Genomic DNA, 15,837 nt, shown 5'->3' with positions numbered 1-15,837 from the left:
AGCACAAAATGTCCAACAATACGCCATTGAAATCCTAATAATGCCAAGGTCGTTAAAATAACAAAAACAAAAGAATAAAGTTCAAGCACTGCAGAGTGCCAACAATTTACAAGCTTTTCAAAATGTCAAGGAAGAAGAAATGCGAACATTAAATTCGTAATTACATTAAAACAAAACCTCCAACTCGGTACGTGGGCACCGGAATTATGAGTGCGTATATATTTGTAGAATGTACATTTCACCAAACGGCTCTCTCTGAGTTAAGGGTTTTCTTAAGAGAGTGTGTGCGTGCGAAAATTACAGACTGACTTCTAAAATGCTTTGACCTATTGTGCTTGAAAGGTTAACCTATTAGTGAAAACATTTGCTTCGTCGAGGACACTGCGGCACTAGAACGTACGAATAACGACGTAACTCAGCTCGACTCAAGTCAAAAGTTTCACATGTTCAACCCAAATTAATCCTGCTGACAACGTAGAGCGCAAATAGCATATAATACTTTTAAAAAGTTCATTAATATGTATTTTCAAAGCCGTTTGTTTCGTTTCTTAAGGCTGGAGAATGTCTCTACCGATTTTATTTTTAGTTTTGAAAAAGAAAAATTCTAATTATTTCTATGAATAGATTTGGGAAGTTTTATTGGAACGTCAGTTTTTAAGCAAGGCCTCTCTAGTATAGGCGACCAAATAAAAGCGTTACTCAGCCGATCACAAAAAGAGCATGTGGTGTCTCAAGCTGATTACTGTAATAAACTATTAGCTATGTGTAGCAGCAGAAGTAAAAGAAATTAAAGAGCGATTAAAGCCTTTAAAATTATTTGATGTTGAGTGCACAATGCATTGGAATTGTTGGTCGTTTTATAAAAAGTCAACTATGTATGTGTTTTGTCTTCTCATGCGAAACCCGGGCCTGTCTTCTGTGTGTTGTTATTTCTTTTTTTAGTTTTTACTGGACTAACTCAAGTATTTTATGAGATTATCAATTAGCTGAAGCTTCTCATAAACTTTAAAAGTGATTATTCACGGGCAGGTTAAAAAAAAGAACAAATTAGGCGCAAATAAATATTGAATTAAGAATAAGTGATAAATACATTTCTAAATGTTGTTCACACAATTTCCAGTCCGCACAAAGTTAGTCTATCACCTTGCCACTGGCCCTCCATTCTTGAAGGGTGCACATATATTGTGGATATCCGCTTCCGTTCATTTGATACCCACCGCAACTTGGCCACACGCCTTGCTTAGATGCCGCCAGTTTGTTAATCGCCAAGCGAAGTATGCCTATGTGTTTGTGTTGCTCATGTGCGCTCTAATATGCACAAGAATAAAGAGAATTGTAATTGTTCGGCAATGAAGATTTTTTCACTTGAAACTTGCTCTTAAAGCAAAATGTTTTATCTATTTTAAAGCCGCTATAATTGCACATTAAAGCCTAGCATCTGTCAAACGTGTTTCTTCTCTTTCTTATGTCACTTTTAATTTAGAAACATTTTACTCGACACTGCTGGAAAGAGCTCATTGAGTGTTGAGGCAAAGCACGAATAATGAAATTGTTAGACTGCTCAATCCCATTCGACTTTTATAGTGATTTCAACACAGTCACACATTTGATTATTTCTTAGCCTAAGTGAGTGCTACAAAAACACTTCAGTACAACAAAAATTACAAATATAATATTAAATCACTGAGTTTAGGGTTCAAGCCGACAGCGTAATACCAATATTAGTAGTCGTCTTATACACAATAACAACATTAGTTAAGTAAACGATACCTTCATTAACTTTGTCATTAGTTTACACCAATTTCCGATTTTCCCGAAACCACTTGCCTTCGACAAGCCGCCTTCGCTCCTAAAACCCTTGTACTCTCGTTGTTGTTACGAACAATCTGTTTTTTGCCGGCTTATCCGACTGAAGATGACTTCCATTTAGGGTAGACTCATGATTCTGGCGGTATGTGTGCATGTTTGATTATTTGTGAATCCAAATGATTCGTTGTTTCTTGTTGCTTTGCTTAGTCGCTTGTGTCCTGTCAATTTCTCGCTACTTTGTGTCCATCTCGGTTAAGTAGCGTCTGCCTTCATTGTGTTGCACATTTGGTGTTGCTCCAGCATTGATTTAATCAATTTCATTAACGCTTGTTATTTCATTTACCTATTGATTTCCCTTGAAAGACAAAGCGTCAAACCAATACATGGAACTTTACGTTGATTTGGAAAGTGTGCGTGGGCGTGCCCCGTTGCTTAGTAAATGATTTTTACTTTAAAAAACCGATTGATTTTATGCGCCATTGTTATACAATTTTAAAGTTTCGTTAAACTTTTCTTCTCATAAACCTGCCGTCAATGTCTTTAATGATAAGACTGATATTTGGAAATAACTTTTGATAATATTTCTTAAGACATCATCTCAACGAACAGTAACTAGTTAACAAAGATATTCAAAAAGCCCAAAGCATAGATTTAGATGGGCGCACCCACCTAATAACTTATAGCAAAAATTTAGTATTATCATAATGTTAGCAAACAACCCTCTGAATGCGATACAATCTACGATTACTAAGGATACAAATATTAACCTTTTTTTGCCGCTGATTCTTCAATTCGCATGTCTGAGCAAAGTCTTAACGGTGCATCACATTCCACTTCACTTGTCACCAGTGGCATAGTTGATCCATTAAAGCTTATCTAAAAACAACCACTGTCGGTATGTATGTATATGTATGAGTATAAATAATTCTAGTAGCCCTGTAAGAAATAAACAGAGGGAACCAATTGAGAAAATACTCAAAGTATACCGTTAGCCGTAACCCATAATATTGCTTATTTGTAAAATATTCAGCATCCAAACCGAAGATGAAATCCTAGTTGAGTTAGCACGCGCTTTTTATGCTTGTCATTGAATATTTCAGTAGGGATTATTAGGAAAAATTCTTTCTATAAAGTTATTTAGAATAGAACCTCAGAAGAGCTATTGTCGTGTTGTACCCTTAATCAATCGCGCTTTCCGCCCAACATTACCATACACACTCACATATCCTTCTTTTCTAAAGCGTCGAAATCGTTGGCCTCATTGGGTTATCCAGTTAACCAGACCGCATAGTTTCACACGCACAGCGAGAACAATAAGCTGTCTAATGCACACATACACTGGCATTTATGTCTACAATATACAGGAAAAGCACACTAAATAAATAAAGTTATAGCCAGAGAAGACAGTAAATGCTTATTAAGCAATTTCCATTTATACCAGCACCCTCCGACCATTCTAGCACCCGACATGACTAAAGCGCTCAAGCGCGAGCTCCTAGAAGCTTATGAGCAGATGTGAGTTCTCGTATTCACCCATGCCTACATGTTTATATGCTTTCATATTTACTTACTAGGGTGGTACCATACCACGAATATACTTTCCCTAAAAACCCAAACATCTATTTTTGTTTTTCCAGTCTAAAAATATTGTTTAACGCTTTTTCCGCAATGGCGGTTCTCGCATTTTAAATCTTCCATTCACGACATTTCTCACAAATTTTAAAGAGAGCTAAATCATTATTGAGAACTTATGACTTATCTTGCTTTATTAGTATGTAAGTTATGGGACAGAGTCCATATATGAACGACCCTAACGTAGAGATTTTTGCTCGTAAAAGACGTGTTCAAATTGAGTGTGTGTGTGTGTGACATTTTACAGTTGCGCCTGAAATGCGAAGGAGCGAACAAATAATGGCTGATATTACAAATTACAACAGACATTGATGGGCGGCTGGGCGACAACTGATTTATATACCCAGGCACAGGCAAGTGAAGGAGTAGTTAACTAGGTGTTAACGGGTGACTCGCTGTGAATTTGCTCTTGACAGATGCACACAATATTGCTTGGCATTCCTGCAGTCAGACAGCCAAAGTCTTTGCCAATCGTATGATGTAAACCTTTCGGCTTGTGTCAGCCTTTCACTTTCATGCTGTCATTCCAGTTCGGCGAAGGCGTGGCATCGAATGTGTCGCTATTTGATTTGGGCAATTCTGTTTCTGACTGATAATAGAAACTATGCCGCATACACATTCTATTTATATTATATCCGTATATGCAGCAGTAAAAAGAAGCAATATTATTTCATAGCACAACTAACTGCTGAGAGTCATCAAGACTGTTGTTTTTAATTTCTTGATCATCAACGTCATTGTTGGGCATTGTCGCTCGTACTGCCTTATCGAACCCTTAGACCGCACTTACCTCCTCCCTTGATTATATTGCAGGTACGTTTATTTATAACTGTACTCACAAATACATAGCTTTGTTGCAGCATAAAAGACACTTTTTGAACCATCTGTCGGCCTGCCAGTAATTCCTCATTCACGACTCTTGTCCTTGTTTTATTGGTTAAAACTCTGCTTCCAAGTACAACAATTGATAAATATTTTATTTTTCTCTTATTACACAAATATAACTGTGTGTATGTATCAATGTATCAGAAGATGATATGTTCGCTTAAGTGTTCAAGTTGAGCTCAACTTTATGTGTTAAATTTTTATTAACAATCTTGCACAATAGTATACTCTCCCTTCCCCTTTCAATCCTCGTGGTTGTATTGTACTCGTTTTATGGGCATGGCTATAAAATTTAATATGCACCGAGATACCGAGATTTCACTTCTCAGTGGTCGGTTTGCTGCTGGTTGCTGTCATCAAAAGCAAATACAGCAAAATCACAAAAAAGTTGTAAAAGTACTGTGCGAATGTCTGTTTACAATGACACAGAAAAATAATTTAAGGCAGCAATGAAATTGATAAGTAACTTTTGCATACAAAGGGGATATACCTATATTCATTTTTAAAATTAATTCGGAATATAAATTAATCTTGTTTCGGTTTCGTACAACTAGATTTCTTTAATTAAATTATTTTCTAAAACGAACTTGTAAAGTCCGCGAAACCGAGTAGAATGCAGCAAGATTTAGTGTTAGCATACATACAAACATAAAAAAATAAAAACATTTATCGGTACAAAAGCAGCAGTGCGAGCCGCATCAGGTTAAAAAATTCCAAAATCTACCGGCAGATGTAGGCATGTACATACATACGTACATGTGAAGTAAGAATACATAAAAAAGAAACTTGAATTCCAAACATTTTTACCAACTTATCACAAAGATGATGCCAACACTAGGACAAAGGAGCAAAAGGCAGACAGACTCTTACAACATATGTAAGTTTCAAAGTTCTCAAAACTCATAGATAATCCTTTTTAACATCATTGTGTCAAGCCCGCAAGACTCGCAGTAGTAGTGCCTGGGCACCTGCTGCATAAAATAAGAGAAACAACTACTAAACTACTTAAGTCATATTTGAGAAGCAAACAACTTTAAGGCAAACAAAGTAAATATAAGTTCATGTCATAGTTCCTCTCCGAAGCTAAGCCACATTCATATGCTGAAAAATAGCAACACGGCATTCCCCTGTCCTCCACTGCTATATAGAAGCACTAGTATATCCGAACTAAATACAAAAGTTGAGAGAATTGTCATGCCGATTTATTGTGAAATTTGCAACTCTTGCAACCCAAAAACCACTCCCTGGAACCATTCCGAAATATTTATTTCTAAGCTTTCATATATTGCCCTTCCCTTCTCTTTTTGTCGCTTACACTTGCACGCATATGCATATGAAGTCATATTTGTTTTTGTTGTTTTATTAACTGGTTGACAAGTCACGTGCAGTTGAATTGGCCTTGCTGCACTATATGGAGCCACCTGCACTCCAAAGAATCACTGGAAGCAATAAAGCGGACGAATATCTGCGTATATGTACGTGTGTGAACAAATGTAAACGGCAAAATTCGAAAATTCGCATCAAATTGCGAAGTCAAACAACGGGGTGCAACAAATTGTCTACCATTTTTCGCATCAATCATTTTTATGTGGCTGCGCAAAAAATTGCTGCAGAAGAAATTTACGACCACGACATAAAATCCAAACCTGTAGATTCGCATTCGAGTTATGCAAGTGAGAACATGTTTTTTACTGCGCAAATATTCTTGTAATGAACACATTTATTCATACAGGAGCATATATAAGAATACCAAGAGTCAAATGAGACACGAGGAAAGTTCTCTCTGCGTGTTTAACCAGAAAAACACGCCGAAAATGCCAAACTCATGCAAACTTCACGGAGCGGTTCCGCACTATTTGCATTTCAAATTAAAGTTTCCCGCGAAAAAATTAACAAAACTGCCGTCCACAACCGCCGTTAATCCGTTAGATTTTTTGCAGTTATTGTAAGTGTTATACAACTGTAGAGTTTGACTTTGAACTCATTACCCTGGTGGAGGCAATACTCCCATTTTCTTTTTAAGTCGACGGGGCGTATACGCAACATGAATTCATTAGAATGCATCAAAAGCAAACTCCCAATTGATACGTTGAGAATTGGAAAAATAGGTGATGAGAATCTGTTTGCAGTTTTTCAGAACTATGATGCTTATATTTACCGTTTAGTTTTATACAAAAATAAGAGACGTAGAAAACTAGAAAAGAAAAACTGTGTCAGAGCTGTGTCCTTCCTATGTTTAAATCATGCTAAACGTCGTAGGCTACAAAATTTTTTTGTTTTGTACAATGCAAATAAAAATACATTTACGTTTCCTTTTAAAGTTCTTGCGATGAGAATTAAATTAAGATTTTTAGTACTATTAGCTTAATTGGCTATTTAATTTCACTTAATTGGAAACTTTCGCAATCAAACCGAAAAAGCAACACTCAAAAGCAGGCATCACCCTAAGTAATACCATCGGTCGCATAAACGAATGCAGTTGGCATAAACACCGAAGGCGGCCGATTGCCTGCTGGGGGTCGGGGTTAATCTTGTTATCCACAAATTGCCCGTATTCGCTCGCAAACAAATGCAAATGCAAGCAACGCATCTCGTTATGCGTATATGTGTGTGTCCAATGTGTTGCGGATTAAATTTGCGTGTGTATATGTGTGCAGAGGTCAATGTGGATAATTGTTTGTATTTCAATTAACATTTCGCATGTAGGCAAACAATGATAATAAACACAACAACACTAACAAGCGCATTCGCATGCAACACAATAGTACAGCAAAGCACACAGCACAAACAATAATAACAATACAGGTGGACACATCCATTGTTCACTGCAGTCAGTTGAGGAGAATTGAAATCAATTCAACGCAAGCTCTAAATTAACCAAAACAATCGGGCCTATAAACTGTGGCAGCACTGATAGTTGCCCCCCAACTCCGCATTACGACATGCTCCCCATTCGGCATTTTAGCACTGAGCGTATTTGCATAACCTCCAGCTGTGCTGTAATAAAATTAAAATGGAGTCACACATGAAAGGCCAATTTAACGGCAAAAAGTATTTAATTTCATTTATGATTGCAGTAAATTCAAACCAGCAATTTGCACATAAAAATTTTCTTAAGACAAGTTTTCGGCTGAAAGTTAGGAGACAGATGTACAGTTAAAACTCCAACGCATTCCAGTGTCTTCTTTTAGGCCACTCTATCGGCAACTCCGTCCTTCTGTTCCTTTGTTAAAGAAAATAAATTTTTATAAATAAATATACAGGCAGCGCCTAAAACTATGCTTTGTACAGAATATCTCAAGCGCAAGGTGAAGCTTTGACAAGTACGCACAAACAAACATACGATATACACGTCTGAAAGCAGGATATATTAATGGCATTGAAGTATTCCTGAATATATCACGCTCACAAGCAACCAGAATTTATCTGAAATCTGTGAGTTTGCAATGGCCGAAAGGTGTTTGTGTTTCATAATACTTTTCGAGCAAATCAATTAAATGGAATAGTGTGTCAAACAGAGAGATGTGTGTAAAGTTTATTTTCATATGCCAATATTTGGATTTTAAAGCAAATTACTTGTTTAAAACACACATAATGTTTATCTTTTAGTCTCAATAAAATTCAAAAATGCATTTTATATGCAAATATTAAGGCAAATGTGTGTTTACTGTCCATCAATCACTCAATTAATTCACACACACACACACAATATGTATATGTATTTTAATGAAACGCAAACATTTTCAGCGAGCAAAATCTCAACGAGTAATGAGGCCATTGGCTAACTGCTGGAAAATCGCTTGCAAACCGAAAGGAAGCCGATCTTGTGCGACTGAAAATATGCTAACCAATGGCACGGCTGTGCTTATAAACGTTTTTCATTCGAAACATCTTCAGCACTGTGGGATATAATCTTAAGTATCTTAAGAAGCATGACTCTCAGAGTTATATAGTAACTTCTAAAGTCAAGGAAAATTTATAAATGCTCAAGAAAATTCGCTCACAATTTCATATTTTTTTGGTCAAGGGTTATTGCGAAGCTAATCAAGTAATTTACTGCATCTTACACGATCCCAGTAGCTTCCAACCGAATTTAATAAAATTATAGTCCGCTGCCCCACGGTGTTTAAGCAGAGTGATACTTCCGCTTCGCTTCATATCGAGATTTATCTAAAAACATCAACTAAAAATAATTCAAAATATAAATTGTAAGAAGAATACAAGGCATTTCACGTTGATGAGATGCGTTGGTCTACAACAACGTCAGAAGAAAACGAAAACCCACCTAAGCACACACACAAACATACCAACATCATCTTGGCACCAATATATACAAGTTCATGATTGCCATTTGTAGCAGGTGGGCGTGTCCTTGAGTAAGCTCGCGTTCGGGCAATTCATGAAAAATATATTTATGTTGACAATGAATGCATATTTCATCTGCGAAGAAGCGAAAAAACGTTGAACACTTTCACAAAGTGGGATTTCTGAAATTCGCATTTTCGCACAGTACAACAAAAAGCCAGGCAAAATGCGCCAATTTAAAATAAGAATTGTGGAAGATAAATTATCCCACTCACACACACACGTCGCACACAGTTTGAGCAATGCCATTGACAATGGCAACAGCGAGTGCCAACGGTGAGGTAGCTGCGCCAACGCCGCCGCGCGCCCTCTACACTCGCATATGTACGCGCCTCACGCCGCTTCGTTGGCAGCTGCCAAATTGCCGTTCGCCTGGCATTGCACTTGAACGCACGCAAGGCTATTTGCATTGCAATTCGACGGTTTATCCACTTTTACCTCAATATTGACACTTGCACACTCAAACATACACACATCTTTCTATGTATGCATGTATTCTGCTAAGTGAACATATGCACGTGTGTATGTTTGTATACTCATAGATGAAAATGCACTTTGAATATGTCTTTCGACTGCAACTTTCGAAATAGCAAATTCGAATATTGATACAGTTCTCGTAGCAAGGGGCGTGTGTATCAATAAAATAATTTATTATTATAAATCGGGTTTTGATTTAACTGCTTATGTTACTTGCATAGAAAATGTGCCAAGAAATCAGGCAAATGTAGATTATTTACTTTGGCTTTGCGTTGAAATCGCATGTTGAAAAAGCTCAGTCACCAAGGCGACGGCAGATCTGTATTCAGCAAATCACTTTGCTTTCTACTCAAGGCATTCTCAAATATACAAATATTTATTTTCCAATTGCGAACTCTGTTTTTTTTTTTCAAAGAAAGAGAGATATAAAGGGAACCCTGTTCACGTGCAATAACACCCTGGATAAAATACAACAAACCCCACTCGCCTGGTTTCTAAGCCCTTTGGTTTAATCAGACCTCGACTGATGATGGTAATGTTTTCAAACTTCACACTTAAAATATTGCAGCGTTGCCGTTTCTTATTATACTAGTTTTCTCTAACACTCCACTTTTGCTGAGCTAAGCTCAGCTCTCTTTTATCTCTTTAAATAATTAACATTTTTCCAAAAGAGCAATACGATACAATTTTCATAAATGAATTAATAGAAAATAAAAACAATATTTATTAATACAAAACGAGAGTACAAAAATATAACACATATGTATGTATGTATAGTTCTCCTTCGAATTTTCGCTTTGTCATGCATCACACCCGAATTGCAGTCATTAGTTAGCAATTTACACTAATGAGACCAAAATTATTCACCCTGGAGCGTGGCAAAATTTCGGGATCTAGCTTAAAGGAATACCGAAATTCAGCAAAGAAAGAGAAATTGGAACAGAGTTCCGAAACTTGAAGTTTCCCTTCAATTGTAGGTTTTTCCCATCGTGAAAATCAATGCTGCCAACTCGTCATAAGTATCGATATCCGAGGGTTCACTGTACCAATATATACGTACACAAATAGATTTGTAAACGTCACCCAAATTCAAATTCAAATGTCAAAATTAGTTGTGGAACGGGCATGCTATAAACGCTTACTTCATTCCTTCGTTTTCTTTTAAATTTCGAATTTATTGGATAGCAGCAGTTGGTCCAATAGACTCACACACTAAAACATTTAGTGTAGTATTTTAATAAAAAAATTTCATGGTTGTTTTTATGTGAACTATAAAATAATTAAAAATATAATTTATTAATAGCATTTTTTGAACTGTTCTCCCTCTCTCTCTTCCTTTCTTTTTCTTCTAGTAAGCCACCGCCTTGGACTGCTGCCAAAATAATCAAGAATCAAGTATAATATTAGCGACCGCGGTGAATGCTATGCTGTGCGGTGCTATGCTATGCCACGGATGGCCAAATGTTTAATTACGATGCTGATGATAATTTCGTTAAGAGGGGGAAAGACGAACTGAAAGCGAAGGCAGAAGCAGTGGTCGCAAGAAATGCTACAATTATTGGACAAGCGCGCTTATGGTACATATACGTACATATACATATGTATGCATACACCATGTATGCAACTGCAACAATAACGTGACATCTGAAATGGCATCAATATATGTATAGCAACGACAAAAGTAACAGCAACAACAACCACGGCGCAAATAATATTGACAAAACGAAATAACGGAAATTCAAAAAGCACCAACCGCAAAGAATTACCTTATTCAAGAACAACAACTGGCACATATCCCAAACATTTCCAAATTTCTTTATTCGCCTTTTGTATGCGTTCAAATGTTTATGGATAAGTGTGCAAATGTGCGTGTGTTTTCCTGCAATGGCATGTATTGCCATTTTATTAGCGCGGAGACCCCGCAGAATAGAATTTTGTTTTAGCTTTCGGTTCTGGGTGCGTTCGTGCGGCAATTTCAATAGTCACTTCGCTTAGAGAATAATTTCACGGTGACAGAATCCTTTAATTATCAATTTATATTTGCCGATCGGGAAAGAGCGCGCAGTCGAGAGGCGCATTTGGTGAAGTTGAGAAGGAGGAATGTGAATACACACCTACACGCACTCATACACACATTCAACCTGACCACCGCTGGCTGACAGAACTCCGGCACTTAAAATCATCATTTTCATAATCGGGCTTAAACCAAATGCATCCATTTAAACTTATAAATTAAACGAATGCGAGAGAAATAATGTAAAACTTGGTGCAACGCAGCTAGTGGCGGCGATTTTCACTTTAATTAGTGAGCCAACACAACAATATTATTTTTGAGCAAATGGCAAATGATTGAAGTGTCACTTAAGTGCCGACAACCAAATAAACCGATGGGCACATGAACATACACATGCATACATACATACATACTTACATGCCTAGAATATACACAGCAGATAAAATAAATAAATATCAGAGCGTGGAAAACCGTAAAATCAAAATATTATAAAATGTAAAAGCTTGTATGTATGTGATGGTGTGCGTATGTGTGCAAAAATAGCTCAGCAACGCTGCGCCAAAAACGTGTGAGTTTATAAAAAAGAAAATAGCAAAGCACTTCATAACATTCTGACACTCCGCTCGTTGCCGTCGCACAAACCGACAAACTCTTTAGGGCGCGTAGCGCTTGTCCCACGCCGGGAGCCTCGTTTGACGCATCGACGCGTTCGTGTGGCCGCTGCGAGGCAAGTGCCAGGGCATGAATATGATTTGCGCATCTGCTCAGAATAAATCAATTCACAGGCGAACAGGGTGCTGCTGATAAAACTTTTGAATTTTTCGAAAGCTCAGTTATAACCTTATATAAATCAGTCAGATATTAGATATCTAAAACACCAACAAAGATTTCGAAAAAAAGCTTTACACATATGCTTTAAATATGCATGGCAAGCCTTCTTTAATAATGAAATTAATCTACATCCAAATCTGTATATCGAATAATTTTTGTGTGACCACGTCCACAGCTTCCCTAGGGTTCTTGTACCGAAATAAGGGTGTTCATACACTTCTGGTACGCTTTAAAAGAAATATTTTTATCTTTTTATATTTCAACATCTTATTATAGACAGCATACTAATTTCATATGAATGACCTCACAGTAGATATTTCGCTTATCCGAATGGCGTCATTAGGTTAGACCAATTTGTTGTCCTTTCAGATAGCCAAATCTCCTAACTTTAACATATATATCTGCAAAGATGTGTATGCAGTCTTTAAAAGAAAACGCCACCTTCTGAAAGTCCAATAAGTGTGGATTTGCTAAAAAAAAACAACTCAAATTCCAGTTAGTTTAGAATTTTGCCAGAAAATAGCAAGATGACAAAAGTGTAGAAGAACAGTAATGTGTTAGATAACACATGCATAAAGAAACCTGCAGAAACGCAGCATTCATGTACAATTTTCAGATAACAAAACCAAAAATTAGGAAATATATTAAGCACGACGAATATTTATTTATTTATTTATTCACATTTAAAAATGAAAATTAGAAAAGACAAAACGCTTGCCAAGTGCAAGAGGAGATGCCAAGAACAAGTGCGAAAAAGACATAAACAAATTTGAAATTTCAGAAAAACGTCACATACATTCATATATAACACGAAAACGACTACAACAAAAAAATAAAAATATTAAGTGTCAAGTAGTGGCCAAGAGACAGTGATCATTAAAAGCAACAATAACAAAACAAAAATACACCGCCAATCTTCACAACATAGGAAAAGAAACAACAATTAGCAACAACAACAATAACACAACACGGCCGAACACATCCAGCGCCTAGCCTAGCCGCAACCTAGCCACGTTCGCGGTGAAGGTGACGGTGACAACTACAAAGAACAGTTTATCAACAACACTACATAACAACAAGAACAAGAACGAATAACATAAATAACACAAACGACAACAAGAAGCAAAAGATTTTTAGCGTTGGTGTTGTTAATGGCGGATGGACTGCGATGGCGGTGAGGGCGCGTCGGCACGACTGGCACGACTGGCACGACTGGCAGCACTGGTGACGTGTGACACAACGACCAGGACAGTCCGACGGCCTACGGCCGACTGTGGACAGTCGACAGACCACTTTCCACCATGCTACCTGCAGTACAGTTCGGGGCGTAGAAAGCGAAGCGCGTGTTCCATCAGCGAACTTTTCTTCTGCGGCAGCTCGTCGACGGCAATCGAACGGCCCAAGTGATAACAGTAAATTATTGTATTTAAAAAAACAATTAATACCATTTCAGAGAAATTGTTGAAATGGAATTCTAGTAAATTGTAAACAAATTAAAAAGGCAAAGCCCTCAACGAGCTCAGTGCAAAGGCGATTTAATAAAATCAAGTAAAGTTAATTTAAATTAAATGAAGAAAAAGTGTGGTTTGTTCATAAATATTGAATAGGGTACTATTGATATTTGAAATTAAAAATAAATTGCAACGTTTGTGCGAAAAGGTTGAAACAAAATGTCTACCAATACTCCAACAATGCTTCCATTAAATGCAACAACAACACTCAACCAAACCGCAATCAGTCAAACAGTGCAAAGAACTACAAACGTATCCACAACGCGTCGAAAAAGACGAAATTTGTGCAGTGAGCTTGAACAGTGCAACAGAAACCGCGTGGCGTCAAACGCTACAACATCAACAACAAATACACGAATTGCTATGAACAAATTGGCAAATTATGCCGACTTACCAACAACAACGACGGCGCTACCAACAACAATGGCAACAATGACAACAAGAACAACCACAACAACAATATCTGCAACGACAATGCGTGCGATAGCGCCGCAACTTGCCACAAGGACCGCAGTGTCGCTAACAGCAACCACAACCCCACCGCCGCCACGATTATCGGCTGCCTCAGCGGTAACAACATCAGCAACAGCAACGGCAACAGGTACAGAGATCATGCACCACCGACGACATCACTGTCAGCGGCGCGCAACTATTGCAACAACACCAACAAGAGCGGAGACCCACAACATCACAACAGCATCGCCCCGTGCACGCGCCGCCAGTCTCGGCTTCAACCTGAGCACGGCATTTGCGACCGCTCTCCTCCACACCAGTGTTGCAGTTGCAGCTGCTGCCTCGACACAGACCCAAACGCATCACAGCGTCGCTGCCAAGCACCAGACGCCCCAGGCGCAGGCCGTGCTGGACAGCGGCATGCTCTCACAACTGGACCCCAACGTCACTTCCACGTTGTTGGGCTCAGCAGGCGTCACCGTGACGCCAAACAATTTCACGCTACTGGACGACGCTGGCGCGGATAGTGTGGAGGGCATCAACGATGTCGCGAATAGCGGTGAATGGTTCGATGTTGTGTACTTGGTGTTCAAGGCGTCCCTAATGCTCTTCATCATAATTGCGGCTATTTTCGGAAATCTTCTTGTCATTATTTCTGTGATGCGAGTTAGAAAATTAAGGTAAGTCAATATCTAATGTGTCAATTTTTTTCATTTTCAACTCCAGACGCAAGCTTTTGAATAAATTAAATAAAATCCTATTAGAGAATGAGGTGTGCTATTGCTGTAACAGGTCCTACAAAAAGTTCTCCACTAACAAATAGATTAAATAACTTGGATGGGAAATGACAATATCGCTATGTCGAAGTTCACTTAACCCTCGTGCTTCATTCATACACAGCTTTGGTTAGTTCATACTGAAATCACGAAGCGCAAAAGGCAAAGGGTATGCCACAGTATAGGCTTTGCTTTCAGTGTTTCTCTCTAACAAAAATGGCGACTGTTAAAAGTTGCCCAAATTTTTTATGTCAAAACGAATATCTGACACAAGGCGAAGCAAAAGTTCAATGTGAGTTGGCCATAAGTTTCATAAGTTTATCAGCCGATTGTTAAAGCGCACAACATTCAATTGCCCCACTTTCAACAGTTAAATGCGTAAATTGAACTCAACTGTCAAAGCAACGCAAATCTGGGATCTTTTATGACAATCAGATTAGAGATAGAAATCAAAATGTTTTATTTGTAAATTTACTGGTGTGAGTATTCACCAAGGTCCCCATTTATTGAAAATCTTTATTGAGTAATTAGTTGAGATCGTCTTTTAAAGACGCCTATTTTGGGACCAAAATTAATTTTGTCGACAAGCGAGTCACATAAACGTTAATTAACAAAGGGAAATACCGCTTACATACTTACATATTGATACTAAAGACCTTAAAGGCAATTGCAATTTTAGAATGAAACGTTGCAAGTTCTCCCACAGCGCTCGCCATTTTGCTTATTACAGCTGCAGCGGCAGGCAGACAACGCCTTATGCGCGCTTCGATGGCTAATGCTTCAGTTAGTGGCCAACACAAAACCGTAGACCGAATCAGCTGATACGACCTATCTTATGGGAGCGCTATGTAAATGAACACTCATCACTGCTTCTACCGTCCGCTTTTATCGTCCGTGTACGTGGATATTTGCGAAAATTGGATTTTTCCCGTAGAAACGAGCTGATTGCTCTCTTACAACAAAGGTTGCCAGTCCCGATATTTTGTGGTAATTAAAAAAAAAAACTTGAATTTTTTTGAAATATTCTCAAACTAACTAAAAATTACAGTCGAGTCCAATTATTAATAAATAGGTAGTCCAATTT

At 37.9% G+C, this 15,837-nt stretch overlaps 1 protein-coding gene across 1 annotated transcript in view; it reads left to right on the top strand.

Annotated features, from left to right (window-relative positions):
- The window catches only part of LOC106618405 (Octopamine beta2 receptor), a 133,563-nt gene that overhangs the window by 103,293 nt on the left and 14,433 nt on the right, over positions 1–15,837 (top strand). Inside the window, exon 3 of the mRNA XM_070106123.1 lies at positions 10,521–14,657. Within this exon, the coding sequence (XP_069962224.1) occupies positions 13,684–14,657 (974 nt within the window). The 5' untranslated portion in view covers positions 10,521–13,683. The remainder of the gene's footprint in view (positions 1–10,520; positions 14,658–15,837) is intronic.

The sequence above is a fragment of the Bactrocera oleae genome, chromosome 2, assembly GCF_042242935.1.
Source record: "Bactrocera oleae isolate idBacOlea1 chromosome 2, idBacOlea1, whole genome shotgun sequence".
Classification (NCBI taxonomy): domain Eukaryota; kingdom Metazoa; phylum Arthropoda; class Insecta; order Diptera; family Tephritidae; genus Bactrocera; species Bactrocera oleae.
This window is presented reverse-complemented; position numbering and strand designations above follow the sequence as displayed.